General features: G+C 39.0%; 1 protein-coding gene across 1 annotated transcript in view; it reads right to left on the reverse strand.

Moving 5' to 3' along the window:
* The window catches only part of ALDH1A2 (aldehyde dehydrogenase 1 family member A2), a 92,396-nt gene that overhangs the window by 49,005 nt on the left and 20,040 nt on the right, over window positions 1–23,351 (reverse strand). Inside the window, exons 2-4 of the mRNA XM_006744122.3 lie at window positions 3,825–3,929; window positions 3,498–3,638; window positions 496–625 (exon numbers count right to left, since the gene is read on the reverse strand). Coding sequence (XP_006744185.1) covers window positions 496–625; window positions 3,498–3,638; window positions 3,825–3,929 — 376 coding nt within the window. The remainder of the gene's footprint in view (window positions 1–495; window positions 626–3,497; window positions 3,639–3,824; window positions 3,930–23,351) is intronic.

The raw sequence follows: 23,351 nt of genomic DNA on the forward strand, positions 1-23,351 counted from the left end.
TGCACCAACCACCCCTTGCCAGATAAAGTAAAATAAGCATCTAACATCAGAGACTCCAGGAAATCTTTATCGAATCAGGGTCTTCTCTCCTCTAAGAAAGCAAAAAACACTAAGACATGGTTAGGCCAAACCAAACCTATGTGTCCAGCCTGATATTTCATCTTATTTCTCAAGATGTTTATAAATCATAAGAGAAGATATTTAAATGCCCAAAACATATTTGTTTTAATAATAGTGAAATGGCGGGGGGGGGGTGCCAAAAAACCCAGGGCCTTTGGTCCTGGTCTTGTTTGCCACTGCACTTATGTGGGGACTGTCCACATACAGAAACAGGGATGCTGTCAGAGTTAGTGATGTGCTCTGTTCGGCTCTTCAGTTCCAGCTGCTGTGAGTGTGCTCCCGTCTGCTCTGTGACTGCCGTTTGTGTTTGATGGTGAAAGTGTGTTTCTGGTGGAGCTTCACGTTTCCCTTTCAACGTACTCGAATTTCACGTACCTACAGGAATGGTCATCCCGTGAATTTTATCAGCCCAGCCTGCGTAATACCGAAGGGTTTTGATGACCCCCTGCAAATCCACGTAAAAAGCTTGCAGGAACGGTTTGCCACCATTTAGGGATTCCATGGTCTGTAGGAAAAGAAATGAAGAGAGCTTTCTAGTGATATACTAAATAATTTCTGGAGCAGAAGAAAAAAAGGAAGAGAGAGGCTATGAATGAATATGAATAATGATGCACACCTGGTCAACTCTGACTTCCCCAATAAATAGATTTTTAGCACCGCCAGTTTAGTTTAGCTTCTAGTAAAGCCACGATGACTACTCATGCGCATGTTCTTGTGCCTGGGTGTCTCCAGGAACCACTACCGCAATAACACATAAACATGACATTTCTTCAACTGATGATAAAGAAATGTTCTGCCTGTCAAACCAGCTTCTGTTGTATTAATGATCAGAGCTGCGTGGGGATTTTTTGGAGCCTGAATCCATAAAGAGAAGCGGGGACATGGGCTTTTATGCGACTGACGAGAATATAAAACATTTTCCACTGCTGCCAAGACCCCTGCTGAGAAATGGAATATCCACAGTGCACAGCGAGTTTATTTATTACCATCAAATAAACAAGATCTCCTCTAGGGAAGCTCACACTTTAACAACTTCAGGGCTGGTTTTTTGTAAATATTTATGTTAACAACCATTACCTATTAATAGGGAAGTATCTGGTCCATTTAATAAAAATAGACATATTGAGCAGTTCTAGATTATAAATGTTACTGTTTGAATGACATATTCTGTAAACTGCTTAAATCTGTAGCAACAACTAAAAAATCCAAATGGACACACTGAAATGAGAAACGAGTATTTCAACTTGAGAAATATCAAAGGTGTTACAAGTTTAACAAATTAAATAAGCAAATACATATGTTTATAATCTCACGTCCTTCTCTATAAGCACATTTTATAACATACTGGTGTAAGAACGACTTGAGTGCTGACAAAAGTAAAATGGAAATATTCTCCATTCGATGACATAAAAATACAATTACTTATGGTGCAATTTACCCACTTTGTGTAGAAGATGGGACTCATTTTAAAAGATCACATTGTTTATCACTGTATATTGGTTCTTCTTTATTAAAGGGAATCAAATTATCTCCCCAAACTTTTTAGGATGTTTATATACTCGTGAGATGGGCACTACATTCTCCATGCAGCCAGCACACGGCCAAAGTCTACACAGCACTGAGTGAAGCAGAGTCAATAACCAGAATCTGGGCCACCTATATGGTCCCAATGAGCTGCTGACACCGGCCAAATTCACCTGTGTTTATTTTCAATTAATTATGTGTACTTGGATGAGGTATTAACTTTGCTCTCTGGTCAGGAGCTCCTCTATATTCCAGAGGCTATCTCTTGTTAAAACTTACTCCTCCTATGGCTCGGGAGTGTTTAAAAGGAGAAATCTCATTTAGGTGTAAGGACAAAAAGGAATGGATCACAGTGAGACAGAATGTCAGAAAAAGGATCGCATTTGAATATTATGACATGAAAATATAACTGCAGAAATGAACTATATCATTATCTAGTACACACTGTTAGTGGAATGTTGTAAATATTGTGTAGATTTCACTCAATGAAACAGACACTTACAGACCATCAATGTGCTTCCCCTCCCCCCCAACCGTTTCTGTGCAAGGAACTGTGCTGGGATCACAAAAAAAAGAAGTAAAATACAGTTTTCACTCGCAAAGAAATTATAATCCAGTGAAAAGATAAGCATCTAGACCGGCATTCCCCTCAAGTGTTCCGAAGAATTCAGTTTTGCACAATATTGACAGATTAGACAAAAAATAGCGTTGAGGCTTAAGTTTGAGAAAGACTGAACAGGGCTTTTCAGGGTCTCTCATATGCTCGGTGTCTTGGGAATATCTGAGAAGGAGCTACGTCACCATGGAACGCCTTTTTCACAAAACACGTAAACACCTCATTGGGAGTTTTCCTTGAAGTACCAGATTAGAAAATGTTTTTATAGAAAAGTAAATGTTACATACGGTCAGAGTTCCGCGATTCATTTGTGTTCCCATCCTGGGAACAGATCCCTGAGGGGACGGTTGGAGGGAAGAGCTACGGTGGACGGGACAGTGAGGAAGGACACTCGTGCTCCCCAAGCCCAGAGCAAGCCCAATCGTGTCCTGCTTCTGCGCAGAGGGGAGGATACAGCGTTCGTGATTCGAATGCCTGACTGAACAAGGACGTCCTCAACATTAATGGATCGCCTGTGGGTGATCGAGGTGGAGATCCCTGGTGTACGACAGACAGTCCCAAATGGTTCTGGTTTCCAGGCAGTTTATATTCTCTAAGAAATCAACTTTGATTTTAAAAAGAGCAAAAACAAACAAACACAGAAACCACTAAGAGAGAGGAAGTTCCTTAGGTGAGAAAACACTTTAGTGAAAGAACGTTTGCTGTCCCAGACTATCTCTCCTTTTTACTGGTTCTAGAAAGTGGCAGAAGAACAAAGGGAGCAGACGTGTATGAGAGGCCCTCTGCTTCTGAAGGACTCTATTTAGTCAGGAGAGGTTAACTCTGGGGAGGTAAAAAAAAAAAAAAAAAAATCTTATTTGATTCTCAAATGAATCATTTGGGATTGCTTTTCCACAGGCTTCATGGTGACTTTCCTGCTGCTTAACTGTTTTTGTTTTGTGTTTTTTGTCGAGGGTGGGATACGGTTGGGAAGGAAGGCAGGGAGGTCCTTACCAGTCATGGGCAGCTATGGTTTTGTTCTTCAAAATTCAGTAAGAAGAGACACTCAGCTGGTCTTGCACTTCCCCATCTGATCCCAAAAGCTTACCCCTCTCATTTTTCCTGTGTATTATGGACTTCTCACCTTGTTCCCCAGGTCGGCTTCACATCACATTTTCAGAAAGACTAAGGAATCTGCATTTCAGTGGAATAGTAAATTTAGAGTAAAGACTTAATGTGTTTGTTTTAGGCTACTTACTGCAAGAACTGCCCTGTCTCGTTCCACCAAGTCTGCAAGCTTCTCCAACAGACGGCCTCTTTCAGAAGCATCCATCCTTCTCCACACTGAACCAAGAGAGAAAGCCAGGCGGGCCGCCTGCACTGCTTTGTCTATGTCTGCCTGTTTGAGAGAGAGGAAGAGGCACAACTGAGGAGACACCACGCTCCAAATAAAGGAAGAACCACTTGCTTTCAGGGAAAAGGTGAGGAATGAACGTCAGTGCTGGTGTCTAGAGAGCATAAGCTTAGTGCTCCGTTGTCTGAAGGCAGTTATTTCATAGGGAACATTTTGCTAAAAAGGACATACCTTGTCTGCTTCTTGGACTTCACACACCTGCTCTCCTGTGGCTGGATTATAGACAGGGAACGCTCTCCCGCTCTCTGAGTTCTGCCACTCGTTGTTAATAAAAATCTAAGGGAGCAGACAACAGACGGGGATCGGTGAGATGGGTGATAGGAAGCCAACCAATGGCCAAGTATTATGGAAGTACCATGGTAGTAATATTTGTTCTCTGTGCTTGCTGGCCTATAAGCAAAGTACAGAATTTGAAGCATTGCAAGAGACCCTCAAATAGTACGCAGTCCAGACTCTCCTGGAATTCAGGAATTTCTTCTATGCTATTTTTACCTCAAGGTTATGCAAACTGAAATGTAGTTCTTACCTTGAGTGAACCTGCCAACCAGTGAGAGAGTCAAACAAAGATAGAAGGACAGAGTGGCACATACCTACAAACAATACATGGAGGTTGTAGAAAATATTTCCTGATTGTCCAAACTGGCCAATATCAAAAGGAGTAAATCATAGAACAAACTGATAGTCATCGAACTTTATCCTAGTTTCTCTGTCAGAGGCATAAGCACCTTCACAGTGGAACTTGAAAGGGTGCTGGAATCAGTAAGCATTCACTTAATTTACAGTTAGATCCTGAACTGAGCAATGACTTTGAACAAACTAGTCAGTGAGTTAAACAAATTTCATGTGTAATCCAAGTTAGATTTCTTTCCTTTTGCTGGGTAGGCTACCCAGCTCAGCAAACGGAAAAGACCTATCTTTCAAACTGGTCTCTCAAGGATTTCTTAAGACCCTTGGTTTCCTTATAAAGGAAATGGAGACTCTATTAAAATGGCAGAGACTAATAGTTTAAAAAATTACTCAAGTTACTATCTCAGAAAATTTGTAAGAAATGAGTTGAAGAAAAAGAGAAAATACAGGCAAAGAAATGTAAAAATTTTTATTGATATTAAAGAGAGAAATCCAAACAAATATTTTTGGACTGTGAAAGCTCAAAGAATACACAAAGATATTTTACTCTATAAAATTTATAGCCTGACAATGAAAATTTCTGAACTTATGAGCCAACAGTCAGTTTAAAGTAAACACAATGATAAACTGATTTGTTATTTTCTGCCATTTTAATAGTCACAGATGAGGCTAATGAGGATAGAGCTACAATTTTAAATATCAGGTTCTAGATTATTCCAAAGCTTTATTTTTCCTTGATTTGATAAAACAATGAGCCTGTGTTGAAGGAGGCTTCTTTTCCTGAAGGTTTTTTTTAAAGATTTTATTTATTTATTTATTTAGGGCAAGGGGGTGAGGGGCAGAGGGAGAGGGACAATCTTTTTTTTTTTAAAGATTTTATTTATTTATTTGTCAGAGAGAGAGAGAGCAAGAGCTCACATGCACAAGCAGGGGGAGTGCCAGGCAGAGGGAGAAGCCGGCTCCCCACTGGGCAAGGAGCCCTACACAGGATGCAGGACTCAATCCCAGGACCCTGGGATCATGACCTGAGCCAAAAGCAGATGCCTAACTGATTGAGCCTCTCCAGAGTCCCAAGAGAGGGAAAATCTTAAGCAGACTTCACACTGAACATGGAGCCTGATGCCGGGCTCGATCCCAGGACCCTGAGATCATGACCTGAGTGGAAATCACAGAGTCGGATGCTCAACTGACTGAGCCACCCAGGAGCCCCTTGAAGGCTTTTTAAGATAAAGGGGAAAAAAGCTTAAAACTGCATAAGTACTTAATTCATATGTAACAAGCATAAACACAATGACCTTGTAATTGCATAACATTTTAAATGTATAATTTATACACACACTTAATGTAATGTATTCATTTATTCAAGCAACACTCAGATACTTTTAGATACAGGACAGGCAAAAATGACTAGCAGTTCCAGCCGCCCAGGGTCTTCCAGTGTCTAGTAATTCATTAAATATTTGCAACAACCCTAATGGCAGGATTTTATTATCTCTACTAAAGATGAGAAAGTTGAGAGGATGGGAGGTTAAGAGTCTGATGAAGCAGGTTCTTGTTGTGGCTCTGAGTCAGTCCACCGCTCTCTCCACTACATCAGAGTTTGCAGGATTGCTCAGAACAAAGAAACACAACTAGTTAGTGTCCAAGCCTGAATGAGATCCATAGTTCTTGGACTCCTGGTCTAGTTCTCTTTCCATTCCGCTTAACAAACTTCCTAACAGTTCCCAGCTCATCAGATTTGCATACTCCTTTGAAACTCAGCATGATCTCCGAGGAAACAAAGGGAAAAAATTAAGAGATCAGTTTCGCTTCTAGAGCATTGTCAGGCTTAAGGAAGAGGGGTCTTGCCCATATTTCGTATTCTCTTTATTCACTATTTGAATGAAACTTCTTAACCTTTTTAATCCAATTTTAGTTTTTAGCTTCGGTACTGAGCAGTTCTAACTATATGTAAGAATTGATATTTCATGACTTTTATTGATTCTTAGAGGTCTTCCAAAGAGAAAAATTATTATTTTTTAACAGGATAAAACTCACTCATTCTCTTACTGTTTTCATTTAGGTACATGGATCATCTTATCAATTTAAGATACATTATATGACCTTAGTGATCTTCCCCTGTATCTTGAAACATTTTGCTATTTCATCATCCTAGGCATCATCCCATTATCACTCATCATTTATTTCCAACCATGCTAAAAAAGAACAAAACAAAAAATTATGGAACTCTCTAGAAATGAATAAATAAATACATCACAACTATCTCATCATCCTTCAGTGGTGCTGGAAATCAAGTACATACTCAAAAACCTGTGGAGACATACCAAAAAGACACAGGAGCTGATGTGAAGGGGCTCCCAATGACCAATACTGGGATAATTTAAGCAACAAAATAAATAATGACAGCAATGGATTATCACCCATAGAATTAAAGAGGCACCCATAATGATACAAATTTTTTAATGAATATGTAAGTGGGGGATAAGGTAAAGCTCTGCTTCACAGTAGAATTCCAACTAATAGCTGTGAAGGAATAATGGAATTAGATAATCACCATTTGTCAAATACCACAGTAGTAATTGCTGGAGGCAAAAATTGTCAATGGATGGTAAAATCAGAAGATAAAAGTATAATGGAAGACTGGATGTTTTTGTAATCTCAAAGTATATTCCCTCAAGATACTTATTAATTACAAAGGGAAAAACAGGAACTTTATGTTGGAGAAACTTGGCAGAGGGCACCTTAATCAAGCAATCGATGTTAACATCACCACTAACAGGACAAATTAATTGTTACTGACATTTTATCTGCTTGTCTTAACAATAATTAGAAAGCTATGTCGAAATCTCTTGCTTTGGTGGTGGATTTGTCAATATATCCCTTAGGGTCATTATTTTTATATTTATAAATTTTAGGTTATTTTATTAGTAAATATAAGTGCATAACTATTAAATCTGGTAAAACAGAACCATTTATCAGTATGAAGTGGTCCTCTTCATTACTAATAAAGCTTTGTGCCTTACAGCCTATTTTGTTTAATATTAGTAAAGCTACCTAAGCTTTTCTGTATTTCTGTAGTATTTCCCTGATCGCTCTTTCCCCATCCTTTTACTCTCAGCTACGTCTTTATTATTTTACTGTGTCTCTTTAAATGACGTATGGCTAGATTTTATTTTAGTCAATATAAAAATCTCTATCTTTTAACTGGCAAGTTTAATACATTTGTATTTATTGTAATTATATATTGTGTTATATACTGTGTGATATTTGGACTTCATGCTTTCAATCTGTCTTGCTTATTTTACTTCCTGTTTTCTCGTGCCTCTTTTTTTAGTTGACTAACTACTGATGTTGGTTTTACAATTCAGTTTCCTCACTTTATTGGTTTGGAAGTTGTATACTGTATTTCCATTCTCTCATGGGTCACCCATGATATTTTATCATGCATATTTAACAACTTGAAGTTTATTATCTTAACATTCCTCCCAAACAATTATAATAGCTTTGGAACACTAAATCTAACTGCTCTCCTCCAGGAGTTTATTTATTATAAAATTATTATTCTGCACAGAAAACAATTTCTTATATTTAAGATTTTTTAAAAAAATTTCATTCTCATGATTCCTTAGAATTTCATTTAGTCAAGATTTATTGGGAATAAAGTCTCAATTCTGAACATATATTTATTGCACCCTCATTTTCAAAAGGTATCCCAAGAAGGTTACACAATTCTAAAGAGACAAATACTTTCTCACAATATTTTGAGTATATTTATTATTCCAATATTTTCTATCCTGCAATGGTGTTTATAAGAAGTCTGCTGTAAGTCTCTGATTATAACTTCCTGTTTCTGAATTGCCTTTTCTGTCTGGTTGCTTTTCAGATCTTGTCTTTGCCTTGGTGTTTTTAAGTTTCATCACAATATGTCCAAGAATCAATTTCTTTATCTCAGTCATTAAGCACTGTGCTCACAGTGTGTGTGAAATTCTGTCTCATATGTTCTGGAGTATTCTTAATAATTATCATCATTTCCTTGAATATCATTCTCTTTACTCTCTCCTGGAACTCCAAGTGTTACACCTTTGTAGTCCACCCTCAATGTCCATTATCTACTCGTATTTTCCATCCTCCCTCTTTTAAAATATTTTATGTAAAAATAGCTTTATTGTTTTTGTCAATGTGGGATATATTCTTCTAAACAACTCAAACTATACAAAAAAACACAGAGAAGAAAGTAAAAAATCACCTCAAATTTCATCATCCACAGATAGCCAAAGTTGACACACTCATATCTCTAAGCCCCATACATATATATAATTTTATAAAACAAGATCACATCTCTATGAGCTGGCCAACTTGCTTTTAAAAACTTAACAATATTCTACAGACATTTTTTAATGGTTTCTTTGTATTCCAATGTGTATATTTACACATATGTAGAGAGGTGACTGTGCAGTTGCATGTGTGCCTGTATGTGCGTAGCTTAATTTATTCACTCATTCATTTTCTACTGAAAAATGCTTTATTATTTCCATTCATCTCCTTTTTTCTTTGTGTTGCAATTGGCTGTTTCTTCAGTTCTGTTATCCAGTTCTCTTTACCTGGGTCTAATCTGCTAATTTCAATGTCTGTATTTTTATTTCTAAAAGTTTGCTTTGTTCTTTTTCAAATCTGCCTGGACATGTTGTTTTGGTTTTAAAAACTTAATACTTTAATTTTTAGGACAGTTTTGAGTTTGTAGAAAACTGAGCATACAGTACAGAGATGTCCCATATGTCCCTATTCCCCTCCTCAGTTTCTTTTTTAATATCTAAAAAATATCTTTAATATCTTTTTAATATCTTAGAGTAGTGCATTTGTCACAATTTATGGACTAGTACTGATACATTATTAACTAAAGTCTATAGTTTACATTAGGCTTTACTAGTAACTTTGTGTTGTATACTTCTATGGGTTTCGAAAAATACATATCATGTATCCACCATTGCAGTGTAATACAGAATAGGTTCTTCACTGCCCTAAAAATCCTGTGCTCCATCAACTCACCTCATCTTCTTCCAATAAACCCCTGATAAACATTCACCTTTTTTTTGGTCTCCATCAATTTACCTTTTCCAGAATGTCACATAATTGGAATCATATAGCAGGTAGCCTCTTCAAACTGGCTTTTTTCACTTAACAATCTGCATTTAAATTTCCTTCATATTTTTTTCATGGCTTGTAAGATTTTTTTAAGGCTGAATCATATTCCATTGTATGGATGTTCCACAGTTTATCTATTCACCTTTTAAAGGATATTTTGATTGCATCTAGTGTGGGGAAATTATGAATAAAATTGCTATTATGTGCACGTTTTTGTATGAACATAAAGTTTCAACTGATTTGAGTAAATGCCTAGGAGTGTGATTGCTGGATCACATAGTAAGATCTTACTCTTAGATCTATAAGAAACTGTCAAACTGTCTTCCAAAAGTGAGTGTGCCACTTTGCGTTCCCACCTGCAATGAATGAGAGCTCTTGTTGCTTCACATCCTCATCAACATTTGGTATCGTCAGTTTTTTGGATTTTAGCCATTCTGATGTGTGTGTGGCGGCATCCTGTTGTCCTAGTTTGAAATTCCCTAATGACATATGATGCTGAAAATTGTTTCATATGCTCATTTGCTGTCTGTATATCTTCTCTGGTGAGGTGTCTTAGATCTTTTGCCCATTGTTTGAGTTGTTTTCTTAGTGTTGAATTTTGAGAGTTGTTTGTATATTTTGGATACAAGTCCTTCATCAGGTATGTGTTTTGCAAATATTTTCTCCCAGTTTGTGGCTTGTCTTTTCATTCTCTTTCACAGTGTCTTAGGGGATAAAAAAGTTGTTCATTTTTAGGGAAGCCCAATATATCAGTTTTTCCTTTCATGGATCATGCTTTTGGTGTTGTATCTAAAAACTCATTGCCAAACTCAAGGCCATCTATATTTTCTCCTATGTTATCTTTTAGGAGTTCTATAGTTTTACATTTTACATTTAGGTCTATGATCAGTTTTGAGTTAATTTTTGTGAAAGGTGTAAAGTAAGTGTCCAGATTCATTTTTTGCATGTGAATGTCTAGTTTTTCCAGTGCAATTTGTTAAAAAGACTATTCTTTGTCCATTATTGCCTTTGCTCCTTTGTCAAAGATCAGTTGACTATATTTACGTATACTTAATTTTGGGCTCTCTACTCTATTCCATTAATCTATTTGTCTATTCTTTTGCCAACAGCACACTGTCTTGATTACTATAGCCTCACAATAAGTCCTGAAGTTAGGTACTGTAGGTCCTACAACTTTTTCTTTTCTTTTTTTTTTAAGACACTATTTATTTATTTGAGAGAGAGAGACCGCGAGAGAGGGAACACAAATAGGGGGAGAGGGAGAAGCAGGCTTCCCGCCGAGCAGGGAGCCTGATGCGGGGCTCGATCCCAGGACCCTGGGATCATGACCTGAGCTGAAGGCAGACGCTTAATGACTGAGCCACCCAGGCGCCCCTTACAACTTTTTTCTTTTCCTTCAATATTGTTGGGTCTTTCACCTCTCTATATAAACCTTAGAATTAGTTTGTTGATATCAACAAAATAACTTATCAGGATTTTGATTGGGACTGCATGAATCTACAAATCAAATTAGAAAGAACTGACATCTTAAAAATATTGTGTCTTCCAATCCATGGAATATCCTTCCATTTATCTAGATCTCCTTTGATTAATTTCATCAGAGTTTTCCTTACAAAAATCTTATACATACTTTGTTAGACTTATACCTAAGTATTTCTCTTTTTTGTGGTAATGTAAAGGTATTGTGTTTTTTATTTCAAATTCCAATTATTCATTGCTGAGATATAGAAAAGCAAATGACTTTTGTACATTAACCTTATATCTTGCAATCATTTATTAGTTCCAGAAGGGTTTTTTATTTTTCTGGGTTTCGTTTTTGGTGAATTCTTAGGGATTTTCTACCTAGACAATCACGTCATCTATGAACAGAGACAGTTTTATTTCTTCCTGCACATTTTATTTCCTTTTCTGGTCTAATTGTATTAGCTAGGACTTCCAGCACAATGTTGCACAGGAGTGGCAAAAGGGAGTTTCTTGTTCCCAATCATAGACAAAGAGCATCTAATTTCTCATCATTAGGCATGATGTTAGCTATAGGGTTTATGTAGATGTTTATCATTGAGTTGAAGAAATTCCTCTTTATTTTTAGTTTGTTGAGAGTTTTTACCATGAATGGGTGTTAGATTTTGTCAAAAGCTAATTCTAAATGTATAGATACTATCATATGATTTTTTTCATTAGCCTGTTGATGTGACAAATTGTAATAAACGATTTTTGAATTATGAACCAGTCTTGTATACCTGGAACAAATCTACATTGTTGTGGTGTATAATATATTGTTGGATTTTATGTGCCAATATTCTTTAGGGTTTTTGCATTTATGTTAATAAGAGGTATTGGTCTGTAGTTTTCCTTTCCTGTAAATGTCTTCTCTGGTTTAGTTATTAGAGTAATGCTGGCCATATAAAATGAGTTAGGAAGTGTTCCTTTTGCTCCTATTTTCTGGGAAAAAAACTGCAGAGAATTGGTATGTTTGGTAGAAGTCACCAACGAAACCATCTGGGCCAGTGTTCTTTTTTTTGAAAGGTAATTACTAATTCGATTTCTTAAATTTTTAGGGCCCATCTAGGGTTAACCAATAGGAGTTCCATCCTCAGCTTCCACTGTCAACTCTTCCTTTTTGGTGTGTCTCTTAGGTCAAGCTCCTGAGAAGAGCATCTGATTGGTTGCAGCACATTTTTTTTCAAGTGCTTCCAAATGTAAATTACATGACTGTCCCTGGGTCCAAATACATGAAACCAGGAAGAAGAAAGTCATGTAGTATAGTTTGAGGCCATTAAAGGGCCAAGTCCTTCGTCAGGATAATTTCTTTTCAAAAGGCCTGTGGAGGGGCAGGCAACAAATGATGAATATCTCAGGAGTGGGTGCCAATTTAACAGGTGTTGAGATTTTAAGAATTTCTGTATTTTTAAAAATGTCTTTGGGGGCGCCTGGGTGGCTCAGTTGGTTGAGCGACTGCCTTCGGCTCAGGTCATGATCCTGGAGTCCCGGGATCGAGTCCCGCATCGGGCTCCCTGCTCGGCGGGGAGTCTGCTTCTCCCTCTGACCCTCCCCCTTCTCATGCTCTCTCTCTCTTAAATAAATAAAATCTAAAAAAAAATAAAAAATAAAAAAAATAAATAAATAAAAATGTCTTTGGTATTGGTATCTGAGTAACGCTGGTCTCAAAGAGTAAAATGGAAGGTATTCTCTTCTCTTCAATTTTCTGGAAGAGTCTGTGTAGAAGTAGCATTATTTTGAATTCAGCAGTAAAGGTATCTGGGCTTGGAGTTTTCTTTGTGAGAAGGTTTTTTTTTTTTGGTTTTGTTTTGTTTTTTAGCTATAAATTAAATTTCTTTAATAAATATAGGGCTATTGAAGTTATCTATTTCTCCTTGTGTGAGTTTTGGTAGAATGCGTCTTTCAAAAAATTGGCCCATTAGTTATCAAATTTGTGGGCATATAGTTGCTCACAATATTCCTTTATTATCCTTTTAACATCCATGATGGTCCCTCTTTCATTTCTGATATTAGTAATTTATGTCTCCTCTCTTTTTCTCTTTGTTAGACAGGCTAGATATTTATCAGTTTTATTGACCTTTTCAAAGAATCAGCCCATGGTTTCATTGATTTTCCCTATTGTTTTCCTGTTTTCAATTTCACTGATCTCTGCTATAATTTTTTATTATTTTTCTTCTGTTTCCTTTAGATTTATATTACTTTTCTTTTTCTAGTTTCCTAAGGTAGAGGATTAGACTATTTCTTATTTTCTGTATATATGTAACTCAATGCTATAATTTTTCCTCTAAGTAGTGTTTTCACTGCATCTCACAAATTTTGATGTTTTATTTTCATTTAATTTAAAATATCTTTAATTTCTCTTGAGACTTTTTCTTTGATCCATGTATTACTTAGAAATGTGTTATTTAATCTCCAAATATTTTGGGATTTTCCAGCTATCTTTCTGTTATTAATTTATGGTTTAATTCTGTTGTGGTCTGAGAGTATTTTTTATATGATTTCCGCTCTTTTAAATTTGTTAAAGTATGTTTTATGGTCCAGAATGTGGCCTATCTTAGTGAATGCTCCATGTGAACCTGAGAAGAATGTATATTCTGCTGCTGTTTGATGGAGGTTTACTTTACTATTCTTAGAGCTGATATTAGCATTTGATTTTATAGAAAGCCAGCTTTTGCATTTTCCTTCTGCCCCCAATTCATTTTAAGATCAATGTTCTTTCAATTAATTAATGCATTAAAATTAATATATGCACATAGTTGTTTTGATTTCATATTGTAATAATATTTCATGTTATACCATGTAATAAAGCAAGAAAAAGAAATGAAAGGCAAAAAAGGCTGAAAAAGTAATATCATCTTGTTTTTCAGACATGATTGTCTATATAGAAATTCCTAAGAAATCTACAAAAAAAAATACTGAAGGTATAATTTAGCAAAGTCCCAAGCACCAAGATCAATATATTATCAACAAATCATTGGAAAATGAAATTTATATGCATATATTTATACACACACATTAGTTCATGCAAGATATAGTTGCATTGTGACAGTCCCTTTAGAGTATACAATTTACTTTAATGCTAGAAGTGGAAATACTGGGGAGCAACTATTAACCCTTTAAATTATGTGAATTTAAAAATAACAATCTAAGAAAGAGTCTAAAGAAGAGTTAAGGCTCTTAGGTGCAATGTAACCATTTCACAAAATTGAGGGACCTGCAAAACTCTCACCCTCCCAACCCTCCTCTGTAGAAACAGGTTTGATAGGAAAAAAAAAAAATGTGAGTTGGAACTAAGAAGGGAACAGCTGAACAGAAATTTGAGTTTACAGAAAAAATGCCAAACGTTTATTAAAAGCCTATTCTAAGGGTGCCTGGCAGGCTCAGTCAGGGGAGCATGCAACTCTTGATCTTGGGATTGTGGGTTCAAGACCCATGCTGGGTGTGGAGATTGCCTAACGTTAAATCTTAAAAAAATAAAAAAAAAAAAGCCTATTCTAAACACTGAGTTGTTTGGAGGTACTACTGAAAACCCACAGATGATATGTACTCTGCTCTCTGCTGTCCTGGGGCTTATAATGTTTCAAAGACAAAATTACTTTCCAAAAAGTTAAATAACGTAGTATTCTATGATTTAGTGCCCAGATGAATGGTAAAGATAACCATGGCAGGAGCTCGCCTGAGAGAAGGGAGATAGCGGTGCGGGCTGACATGTTAGAAGAACACTTCAGGAAAACAAGAAATAACGAGGGAGTATAACCCAGGGTAGGGAACAGATAAAGTAGAAGAAAGAAACTCTATCCCTAATAAAACGATTCGGCTGGCCTGATCAGCCCCTCCTCCTTGACTTCACAGTTCCTCTTTGAAGATGATCTGATGCGCTGGTTTAAGGAGGGTGACAGAGAAGGAAGAAATCGAAGTCAAGCTGCTCTCCTTCCCTCCAGGAGTCCCCGAACCCTGCCAGCAACTCCAGCGGTTGAGTGGCCCTGGGGCCCCAGCCCCAGCCTCTGCTGCAGGACTGTCTTCAGAGGAAGCAGGGTGCCTTCTGGCAAGCAGGGCCCCCAAACCACGAAGACCCACCGAGTACCTAGGCCAGAGACTCATCAAGCTTGTCACAGTCACAGACAGAAGGGAGACATGAGAAAAGATTCTTTTAAATGTTTTAAGTTGAAATATTTAGAAAGAGCTGTGATTAAAAGGCATGAAAATCACAGACCTGTACCCCTGAAACAAATAATACATTAAATGTTAAAAAAAAGAAGAAGAAGAAGAAGATAGTAGGAAGGGAAAAATGAAGAGGGGGAAATCGGGAGAGGGAGACGAACCATGAGAGACTATGGACTCTGAGAAACAAACTGAGGGTTCTAGAGGGGAGGGGGCGGTGGGGGGATGGGTTAGCCTGGTGATGGGTATTTAAGAGGGCACATACTGCATGGAGCACTGGGTGTTATACGCAAACAATGAATCATGGAACACTACATCACAAACTAATGATGCAATGTATGGTGGCTAACGTAACAAAATAAAAAAAAAGAATGGAAGGAGAAAAAGGCATGAAAAATATGGCAGAAGAAATAAGACGAAGAGACTGAAAAGATAAAGAAAATAAACACTGAAGAAATAGTGTTGAGAACAAATTTTTTTAAAGAAAAATACAGTTGTATTTTAAAGACTACGAAAAATAAGCCTTACGGATTTCTTACTGTGAAATGATGAACAGAGAAGGGAACCAAAGAGAAAGAGAAATGGGGAGTAGAGGGAAAAGGTGAGGGTAGAAGAGGGAAAATAGAAAGAGCTAGACCTCATCTCCTATGAACGTTCCAGGATTCGATATTTTGAACTACTCAATACTGGATAACTAGCTTTCTTTCCTTTTTTGCTGTGAAAATACAGTTAGCAAAAGCATTAAAGCCAGACCAGCCAGAAAACATACACAGCCCGTGGCGGGAGAACAATGTGATAGTCACAGACTTGTGTCATCAGAATCCTGCTCTTTGCAGACACGGATCATGTTCGTGGTGTCGGTCAACGTCTGCATTTTGCTAGTCGCCCACACAATGGAGAAGGGATTACACTGTAGGGAAAGTGTGGTATTCTTGGGTAGCATAATCCTGCTATCCTAAGTATGTGTACTTGGGCCAAAAGTTTCTCAGAAGCCATGCAAACAAACACAGAAATAAAGACAAGGAGTGCCAGGCAATCAGTAGGGACAATTTTGTTATAAAAAGTCTAGTCTAAACACAGCTGAACTCCTGAGGGTAAGTCTCTTAAGACACGGGTTTCCAGGCTCTCTTCCTATTAACACCCTCCCATCCCTCCTTCCCTTCCCTTATCTCCCTCAACAGTTTTTACGAAGCACCTACTCTCTTCTAGGCATTGTGCCTGCTAGGGTCTCCTTCGATTTCTAGATTTTCTTCCTTTCCCAGGCTGAGCAAATTATGTCTTTCAGGCTAAATATGTCTGCCTGTCTCCAGTCCAAGATGGCTAAGGGGGTTCTGGTGCCAGTCATCCCAAAAGACAAAGGCCACCGCCTTCCATGGAGCACATGAAAACACACCCAAATAATTTTTTAAAGAGAGGAAAAAAAAATCACTCCCGTGACTGATTCACTTGTAGAGAACAGACTTGGCTAAAACAAACTCGATTATATACAATCAGTCCTACCTACTCTACTGCCCCATGATTCCCGTATTGAGAAGGCTCTTGACATCTGTTTTAGGAAAAACAGTAAGAAACAGCCAACCGGTCTGAGCGGCCTTATCAGAGTCCTGTTGGATCACGGCGTTTGTTACTCTGTTGAAACAACACGGCATCAAGGCCAAGTACACACCAATGTCAGTTGTGACATATTCCCAACCTAGAAGAAACTTTTCTTGCCGTCAGCATTGTGGTAGAAGGCAATGGGAATTGCTACTGGTAATGGTTAATGTTCATTTCTTCCTGTCCCACTTTCTATAAACACGGTAATGCCTATACAAGCTCATTACTGTAAACTGAGCACATTTAAATTGGCAGTAAAACCAGAGTATTTACTCTAGTGCACATATAAAGTGCCTCATCCAATGTTTTGGAAATGTTTCAAGTTTTGAAACCCAGCAGCTGGCAGCTTTACAAGCCAAACCTTACGCTTAAATCACTCACTCTGGAAGGTTTTTTGGTGTCCCGTGTCAGGTAGTACCATTCAGCAGACACTCATTCCCCCACCCCTCGGATTCTTCTGCAATAAATTTGCATTCACAGGGCTCTTATAACTAACTCTTCCAGCACCACAGACTCCCGATGGCTGTTGATTAAATGTATATATCCTGTGCATTTAATCTGACTTTCATTATGGCCACTTCGTAAAAACGCCACAGACTGGACAAGCGATGACACATAGCGAGAACCTGGAATCCCTGCAAAGCCTCAGATTAGGTTTTTTCTCCTTCTTTATTAATAGTGACCATTTTGTGGACCGGCTCTAAATCAGCCAGAGTACTTGACAGCAAATGTTCCTATCTATGGATTATATATAACCTGTCCCACACACCAGATGAAAAAGGGATAACCCTGGGAGAGGAAGGGCTTGCTTCCATGTAAATCATGTTACAAATTGGACAACACCCAGAGAGTTCATTGTTCAGCCTCAATTGAAGGCCATTCCCATTTACTATTCCCCAAGAATCGATGTTAATTAAGGTGGACTGAGACCATAAATCAGCCCGGGAGTTTTACAATGTAATTCAGCATTAAGCATATATATTTAAATTAAAAGTAACTGATTAACCACTAGAGTTTTTCCAGAAGTGGCTGGGGCCATTTCTTTATAACGAAGATGTGTCACCTTTCATTTCTGTGAAGAGAGGACATGAAAGAAATAGTGTATTATCTTCCAAAAGGGGGAATTAAGGCTAGGAAGTGAGTCACAGCACTGGTTATGGGGAGGGAGGAGTTGGAAAGAGAGAGGGAAGAGAAGGACAGCGAAGAGCTGCATGGGAAGGGGAAGCAGCACATCTTCTGTCTCCCTTCAAATCCTTAACTCTTCCTCTAGCCGCGATCATTCGCTCCGCACCTACCACATGTTAGGTTCTGTGCTAGGTACGGGGGTGAGACAGAAAGAAGTAAGAATCAGCGCCTGCCCTTGGAGTACATGTTCTTACTCTGTAGAGGAGAAGGCTGTCATAGTAACAAGATGAGACAACAATGTTCCCAAGTATTTGTGGAACACCCACTCTGAATGTGCTTCAAAGATAATATACTTCATATTCCAATTCTGTGAAATGCTAGACCGGTCATTTGTGTGCCTCAGAGAAACCCCACTGAAATGCCACACCTGCCTGACAGAAGCCAGGAGAACATCCTTGTGGATGACAGGACCTGGCCTTCATCAGGAAAAGCTCTGGCTCTGTGAACCCACGGCTGAAAAGACTGGGCTATCTGATGAGGAAGTCCTTCTTCAAGAGCCCTGCTAACATAGCCCATCAGCACACGCCTCACTACACTGTGAAGAGGAAAACTACCTGCAGAGAGAGAATCTGGGAGAGGAATTTGTTTTAACCCGAAGTACGTGCGTAACGCACAGTCAATGAAAAATTCAGATTAGTAACATTACTAGATGCCCACGGTATACCGAGCATTTTCACTATTTCACAAACCTGCGATGTAGGTATTTTCCTTCCAGATGTGTAAATGAAGGCTCGGGTTACCAGTGCAAGTTTATACTGCAAATAATTTACAGGGCAAAAACTTGACCGTAGGTCTCTAAATGCTAACTACAGAGCTTTTCCATTCCTCTTGACATTACTGGTCCCCCCACCCACCCACCGTCTCTGCTAAACTATAACTTTAAGTTAAAGATCTATGTTCGGTTAGGCCAAAAGCAACAGAAAGAATATAATTAGAACATTGCCTGTAAAGTCAGGATCGAAAACCCAACCAATCAAGAGAATGATAATAGAAGTTAACATGTGAGTGCTTACTATGTTCCAGGCACTGTTCTAGACACTTTCCATGTATTAACTCATTTAATCCTCAAAATGATCACATGTGGTAGGCATTATTATTATCCCTGTTTTATAGAGGAGGAAGTTGAAGATCAGAGATATAGAGGAGCTCACCCAGAGCTAGGCATGCGGTGGAACTGGGACTCGAAACCTACACAATCTGGCACCATCACCCCTCAGCCCTGGACCTGGACAAGTGCCCCGGAGCAGTTTCCTTCGCTGCTGCATGACCATCCAGGGGATGCCTGTACTGTTCCAAAGTAAATACGCATATTTCTTCCCAAGGGGTAGGTTCCTTCCTAATCTGGTCCCAACCAGCCTCTCTGGTTTCATCTCTGGCCATCCCTCACCAAGTATCTAAGCTGGAATAACGTCTACAGCAGGATACCATTGCTGTAAGTGAAAAACAGCTCGTGGCAAAGTAACACCGTGCTTCCCATCAGGGATATGTCTGTATCTAGATACAGAGTGGAGTGAGTGCCTGTGGAGAAAACAAGAAAACTTGCGCGTAGTGTGCCCTAAACGGAGGAGCACAATGATATAAAACTGTGGATCTAAGCTCCCCCTCATGCCCCCCTCTACTGAAATCACACCAAACATGCTATAAATTGTTATGAGTAAGGACATTTGAGCCTGCTGTTCTTCCCTCCCTTCTTTACCTGACACAACACTAGGATTGTGGTCATTCTTCAAAACTCAGTTCAAATACTTGAGAAAGCCTTTCCCAAATCCCTTCAGAGCTAACTGCTGGTTCTCTGACTTCTACCTGTGTATCGTATCATCCTGTCATATTTTACCCATGTCCCTCCCTAGACTATTTGCTCCTTAAGGACAAATACCATGTCACTAGGTCATCTTTGTTTTTGTATCTCCAGGATCTAGAAAGGGAACAGTGAAAAGGTAGTTGCTCAATAAATGTTTAGATGTATTTGTATTCTTTCAACCAAAACCAAAACCATGTGTGTTTTAATTCCAGGAGCCAGATCCTTGGACTCCTAGAACCATTTTCGTCCATCCAGAGAATCAGGCCCCCGCTCGAACTGAATACTATGCCACTAACGCTAGATACTTCCTACTTCTTCTTGTCTGGATTGAGGCTATGACAATCAGTGTTTATCCAGCACATGGTTCTGGGTAGATACTGCGATACCAAGATAATGGAGTTATTCACTTACCTAAAAAGACTGCAGAGCCACAGTACCTTGCGAAACCTTTTTAAGAGAAAAGTGGTTCAGAAGGAACCCCTTTCCTCTGGGGCCCTGGATAAAGACACCCGAGGTCGCCTGAGCAATCTACAACCTGGAAAGTCACACTGGAGCTGCAGTGTCCCTGTCTGACCACTACCGAGTATGCAGTGGGGTTGGTTATTCAAACGGACTACGCCGAGGGGTTTCTTTATAAGGGGACATCACTTTAACGATCTTATTTTCTTCTGCAGCAAAAGGAAGCAGAGGTAGAGTGCTAGTGTTCTGCTCTCAGTTTCACACTAACTGTCCGGCAAGTTTCCCAGCTCCCTGAGCTCTCAGTTCCTGTGTCTATGACAGTATCATTCCCGGTCACTGAAGACAGGCTAACCTAGGGCACTCGTGATAAGGTCTTCTGTCCAGCCCCTTGACAGATTGATAACTGATCACAGTATCTTCCAGTTGAACTTCTGAATACTTTTCAACATGGCACGTTAACAAGCTAGTGCCACCTGAATGGAAGATGTCTTCCCTAATGGTTTACAAGTTCTAGCGACTCGGTTCATCTGAGGTACTGGGTATCCAACACGCATGGCCACCAGTGGGCGCTCAATAGTTTATAGGAAGTTCTGTGACACCATAGCCTTGTCTTGCTCCTTCTCCAAGTGCATGTTGAGGTTTCTTTTTTTTTTTAAGATTTTATTTATTTATTTGACAGAGAGAGACACATCGAGAGAGGGAACACAAGCAGAGGGAGTGGGAGAGGGAGAAGCAGGCTTCCCGCGGAGCAGGGAGCCCGATGCAGGGCTCGATCCCAGGACCCTGGGATCATGACCTGAGCAGAAGGCAGACGCTTAACAACTGAGCCACCCAGGTGCCCCGCATGTTGATGTTTCTAGAACCATTTCAACAACATATCTCTGTGCCCATGCAGAGTCCATCCTCTGGGTTCAGAAACTGCGGTTTCCTTTTCCAATTATGTCTAGTACTTGAACATGCAACTGATGTACTAGAAAGACACCATTCTGAAAAAGGAAAATTTAGGTGGAAAAGAGTCCTACAACAGACATTTTAAAACGCATGCAAGGTCAACACCGAGCACAACTGGAAACTGCCCACCTCCCCCAAAGCACTGGGCTTAGTATCTTGTTGTGAAACTATGAGGTATGCCACGATGATACTTTACCAGCCAAATCTTATTAAAGCACGATTTTAAAATGCACTAATGAATGAATATCTTTTTCTTGGCCTAAATATAGTGAGAGGAGGCTGCTTGGGTTAGGAAGAGATAGATTCACAAAGCTGGAGGAGGTCTTAGATATAATCCACCCAAATGAGAAATGTTACTAAGTAAACGTCTCAAAAGGAGTCCAATGACTTGCCCAAGGTCACACACCCAGCTAGTGGCAGAAGAGGGACTGGAACCCCCATATCCTGATTCCCATTCTACTGCCTTCTCTAAATTTAATCTTTGCTGATGTTCCTTTGGAAAGCAGATGTGATGGCTGCCCGGGTCATAGGAGAAATCCTCACTGCATTTCATTCACAATGTCTCTTAACAACTACTCAGCACAAGGAATTTTGCTTGAGTCCCTTTTTCCTTCAACACAACCAACACAAGTGACAGCAAAATAATTTTTCATTTCCTTTCTTGAAAGCAAAATGTGTTTGGGGAGCAATGGTGATTTCCATTCCTAATGTGATTATGCTTAAAGATGAGGTCCTGGGATATTTTCTGCAGTCCCCCCACCCCAGGTGTAGAACCACGAATTTCTGCCAGAGGACAGGCAGAAGCCTGACTACTGTGATCTGCAGGTAGGAAATTATTTCTTGGGCTTATTAAAGAACAGTTTCGTGCTCTTACAACTACGGGGGCTATGTTTGAGGGCCCAGGATGGGTCCTTCAAAACCTTCCCAAATGACTTCTCACAGGACAGTTGGTCTTAGATGAGCAGGAATGACCAACCTTGACTGATTTAAGAGCTGGTAACAATTTCACTGAATCAAAGTGATTCCTTTTTCATCTGTTCCTTTCTCTGTAGAATCTAGGTATCCAAGGCTGAATAAGAAAAGGGCATCAAATGCCACAAAGTCTTTATAAAATGGTCACAGCTGTTTGCCTCATGGTTCCTTCTCCCAGCTAAGGGAATTAAAGTAAAAATTCATAATGACACTTTGTTAGGGACACTCTACACAGGCATTTGGGGAAGAAAAAAATCTGTAAGTATAATTTCTTCCTGTAAATATGTCATGGTATCCTAGATTCTGGGCAGGAAACGTGATATATTTCCCCATCTCAGAAATGTTATCCCCTTCCTGATGGAATGTGTTTAAGAACTCTAACAAGTACAATACTCTACTGCAACAAAGGCTTCTGCTGAGCAGAAGTGTCCTTTCCAAATCTGAAAAGAACAGGTATCTCAGGGTCCAAGAGGGGTGGTCCAAAATATGAATGGAGTATACGGTTGTGTTTCTGGATTGAAACAGTAAGGGCTTTTTGAAAGCCAACTCAAGGTGACTGGGCTGGTTTATGCATTTTATTTTTTTCAAATGAGACCATCAGGATAACAAAGCAACATGCAAGTCTTTCTCCCCAAGACAAGTGTAGAGACTGATGTTGTTTAACGTATTCATTCATGATGGTAAAGTGTTATGAGGGCTGTGTTCATATGTAAAACAGAGCAGAAAAATAAGGAAATCCACTGAGGACTGAGGTGATTAATCTCGTACTTATTCCTTTATCTTCCTTGTAGAACCAACCAGAGTGGAGGTACTAGAGCTGGAAGATCCCCATGTAAATAAATACCAGTCTGTCTTTAACCACTTATGCAATCTTGAGCCATCTTAAATAGACTCTCAAACTCTTTGAGCTTTGTTCCCTCCTCTCTAACAACAGAATTATAAGGCCCATCTACCTTGCAGGGCTGTTGTACAATTAAGTGAGATAAAATGTGTATGTGCCTAAGGCTTAGCTGGCTAAGATGAAGTTTATTCCTTCTCTAAGTTCCTTGAAAAAAGCTCTCTTGGCTTCGTTTGGTTTCCCCCGTACTCTAACATAGCACTTAACATGCAGTCAGTGTTCAAAAGATGTAATAAATCCTATTACCATGGAAAGAAATAAAGATGGGATAAGGAATTCAGATTGGCTGTCCACAGGGATCCAATTCACCTAAAAGTGGCTTTACGTTGTTTTTATAAATCTCAGTAGTTAACCTGGATAGAGATTCAAAACTGTAAATTTAGCCACCAAAGCCAAGCCACATCAC

This window comes from Leptonychotes weddellii, chromosome 9 (assembly GCF_054177405.1).
Source record: "Leptonychotes weddellii isolate Sample4059 chromosome 9, ASM5417740v2, whole genome shotgun sequence".
Classification (NCBI taxonomy): Eukaryota; Metazoa; Chordata; class Mammalia; order Carnivora; family Phocidae; genus Leptonychotes; species Leptonychotes weddellii.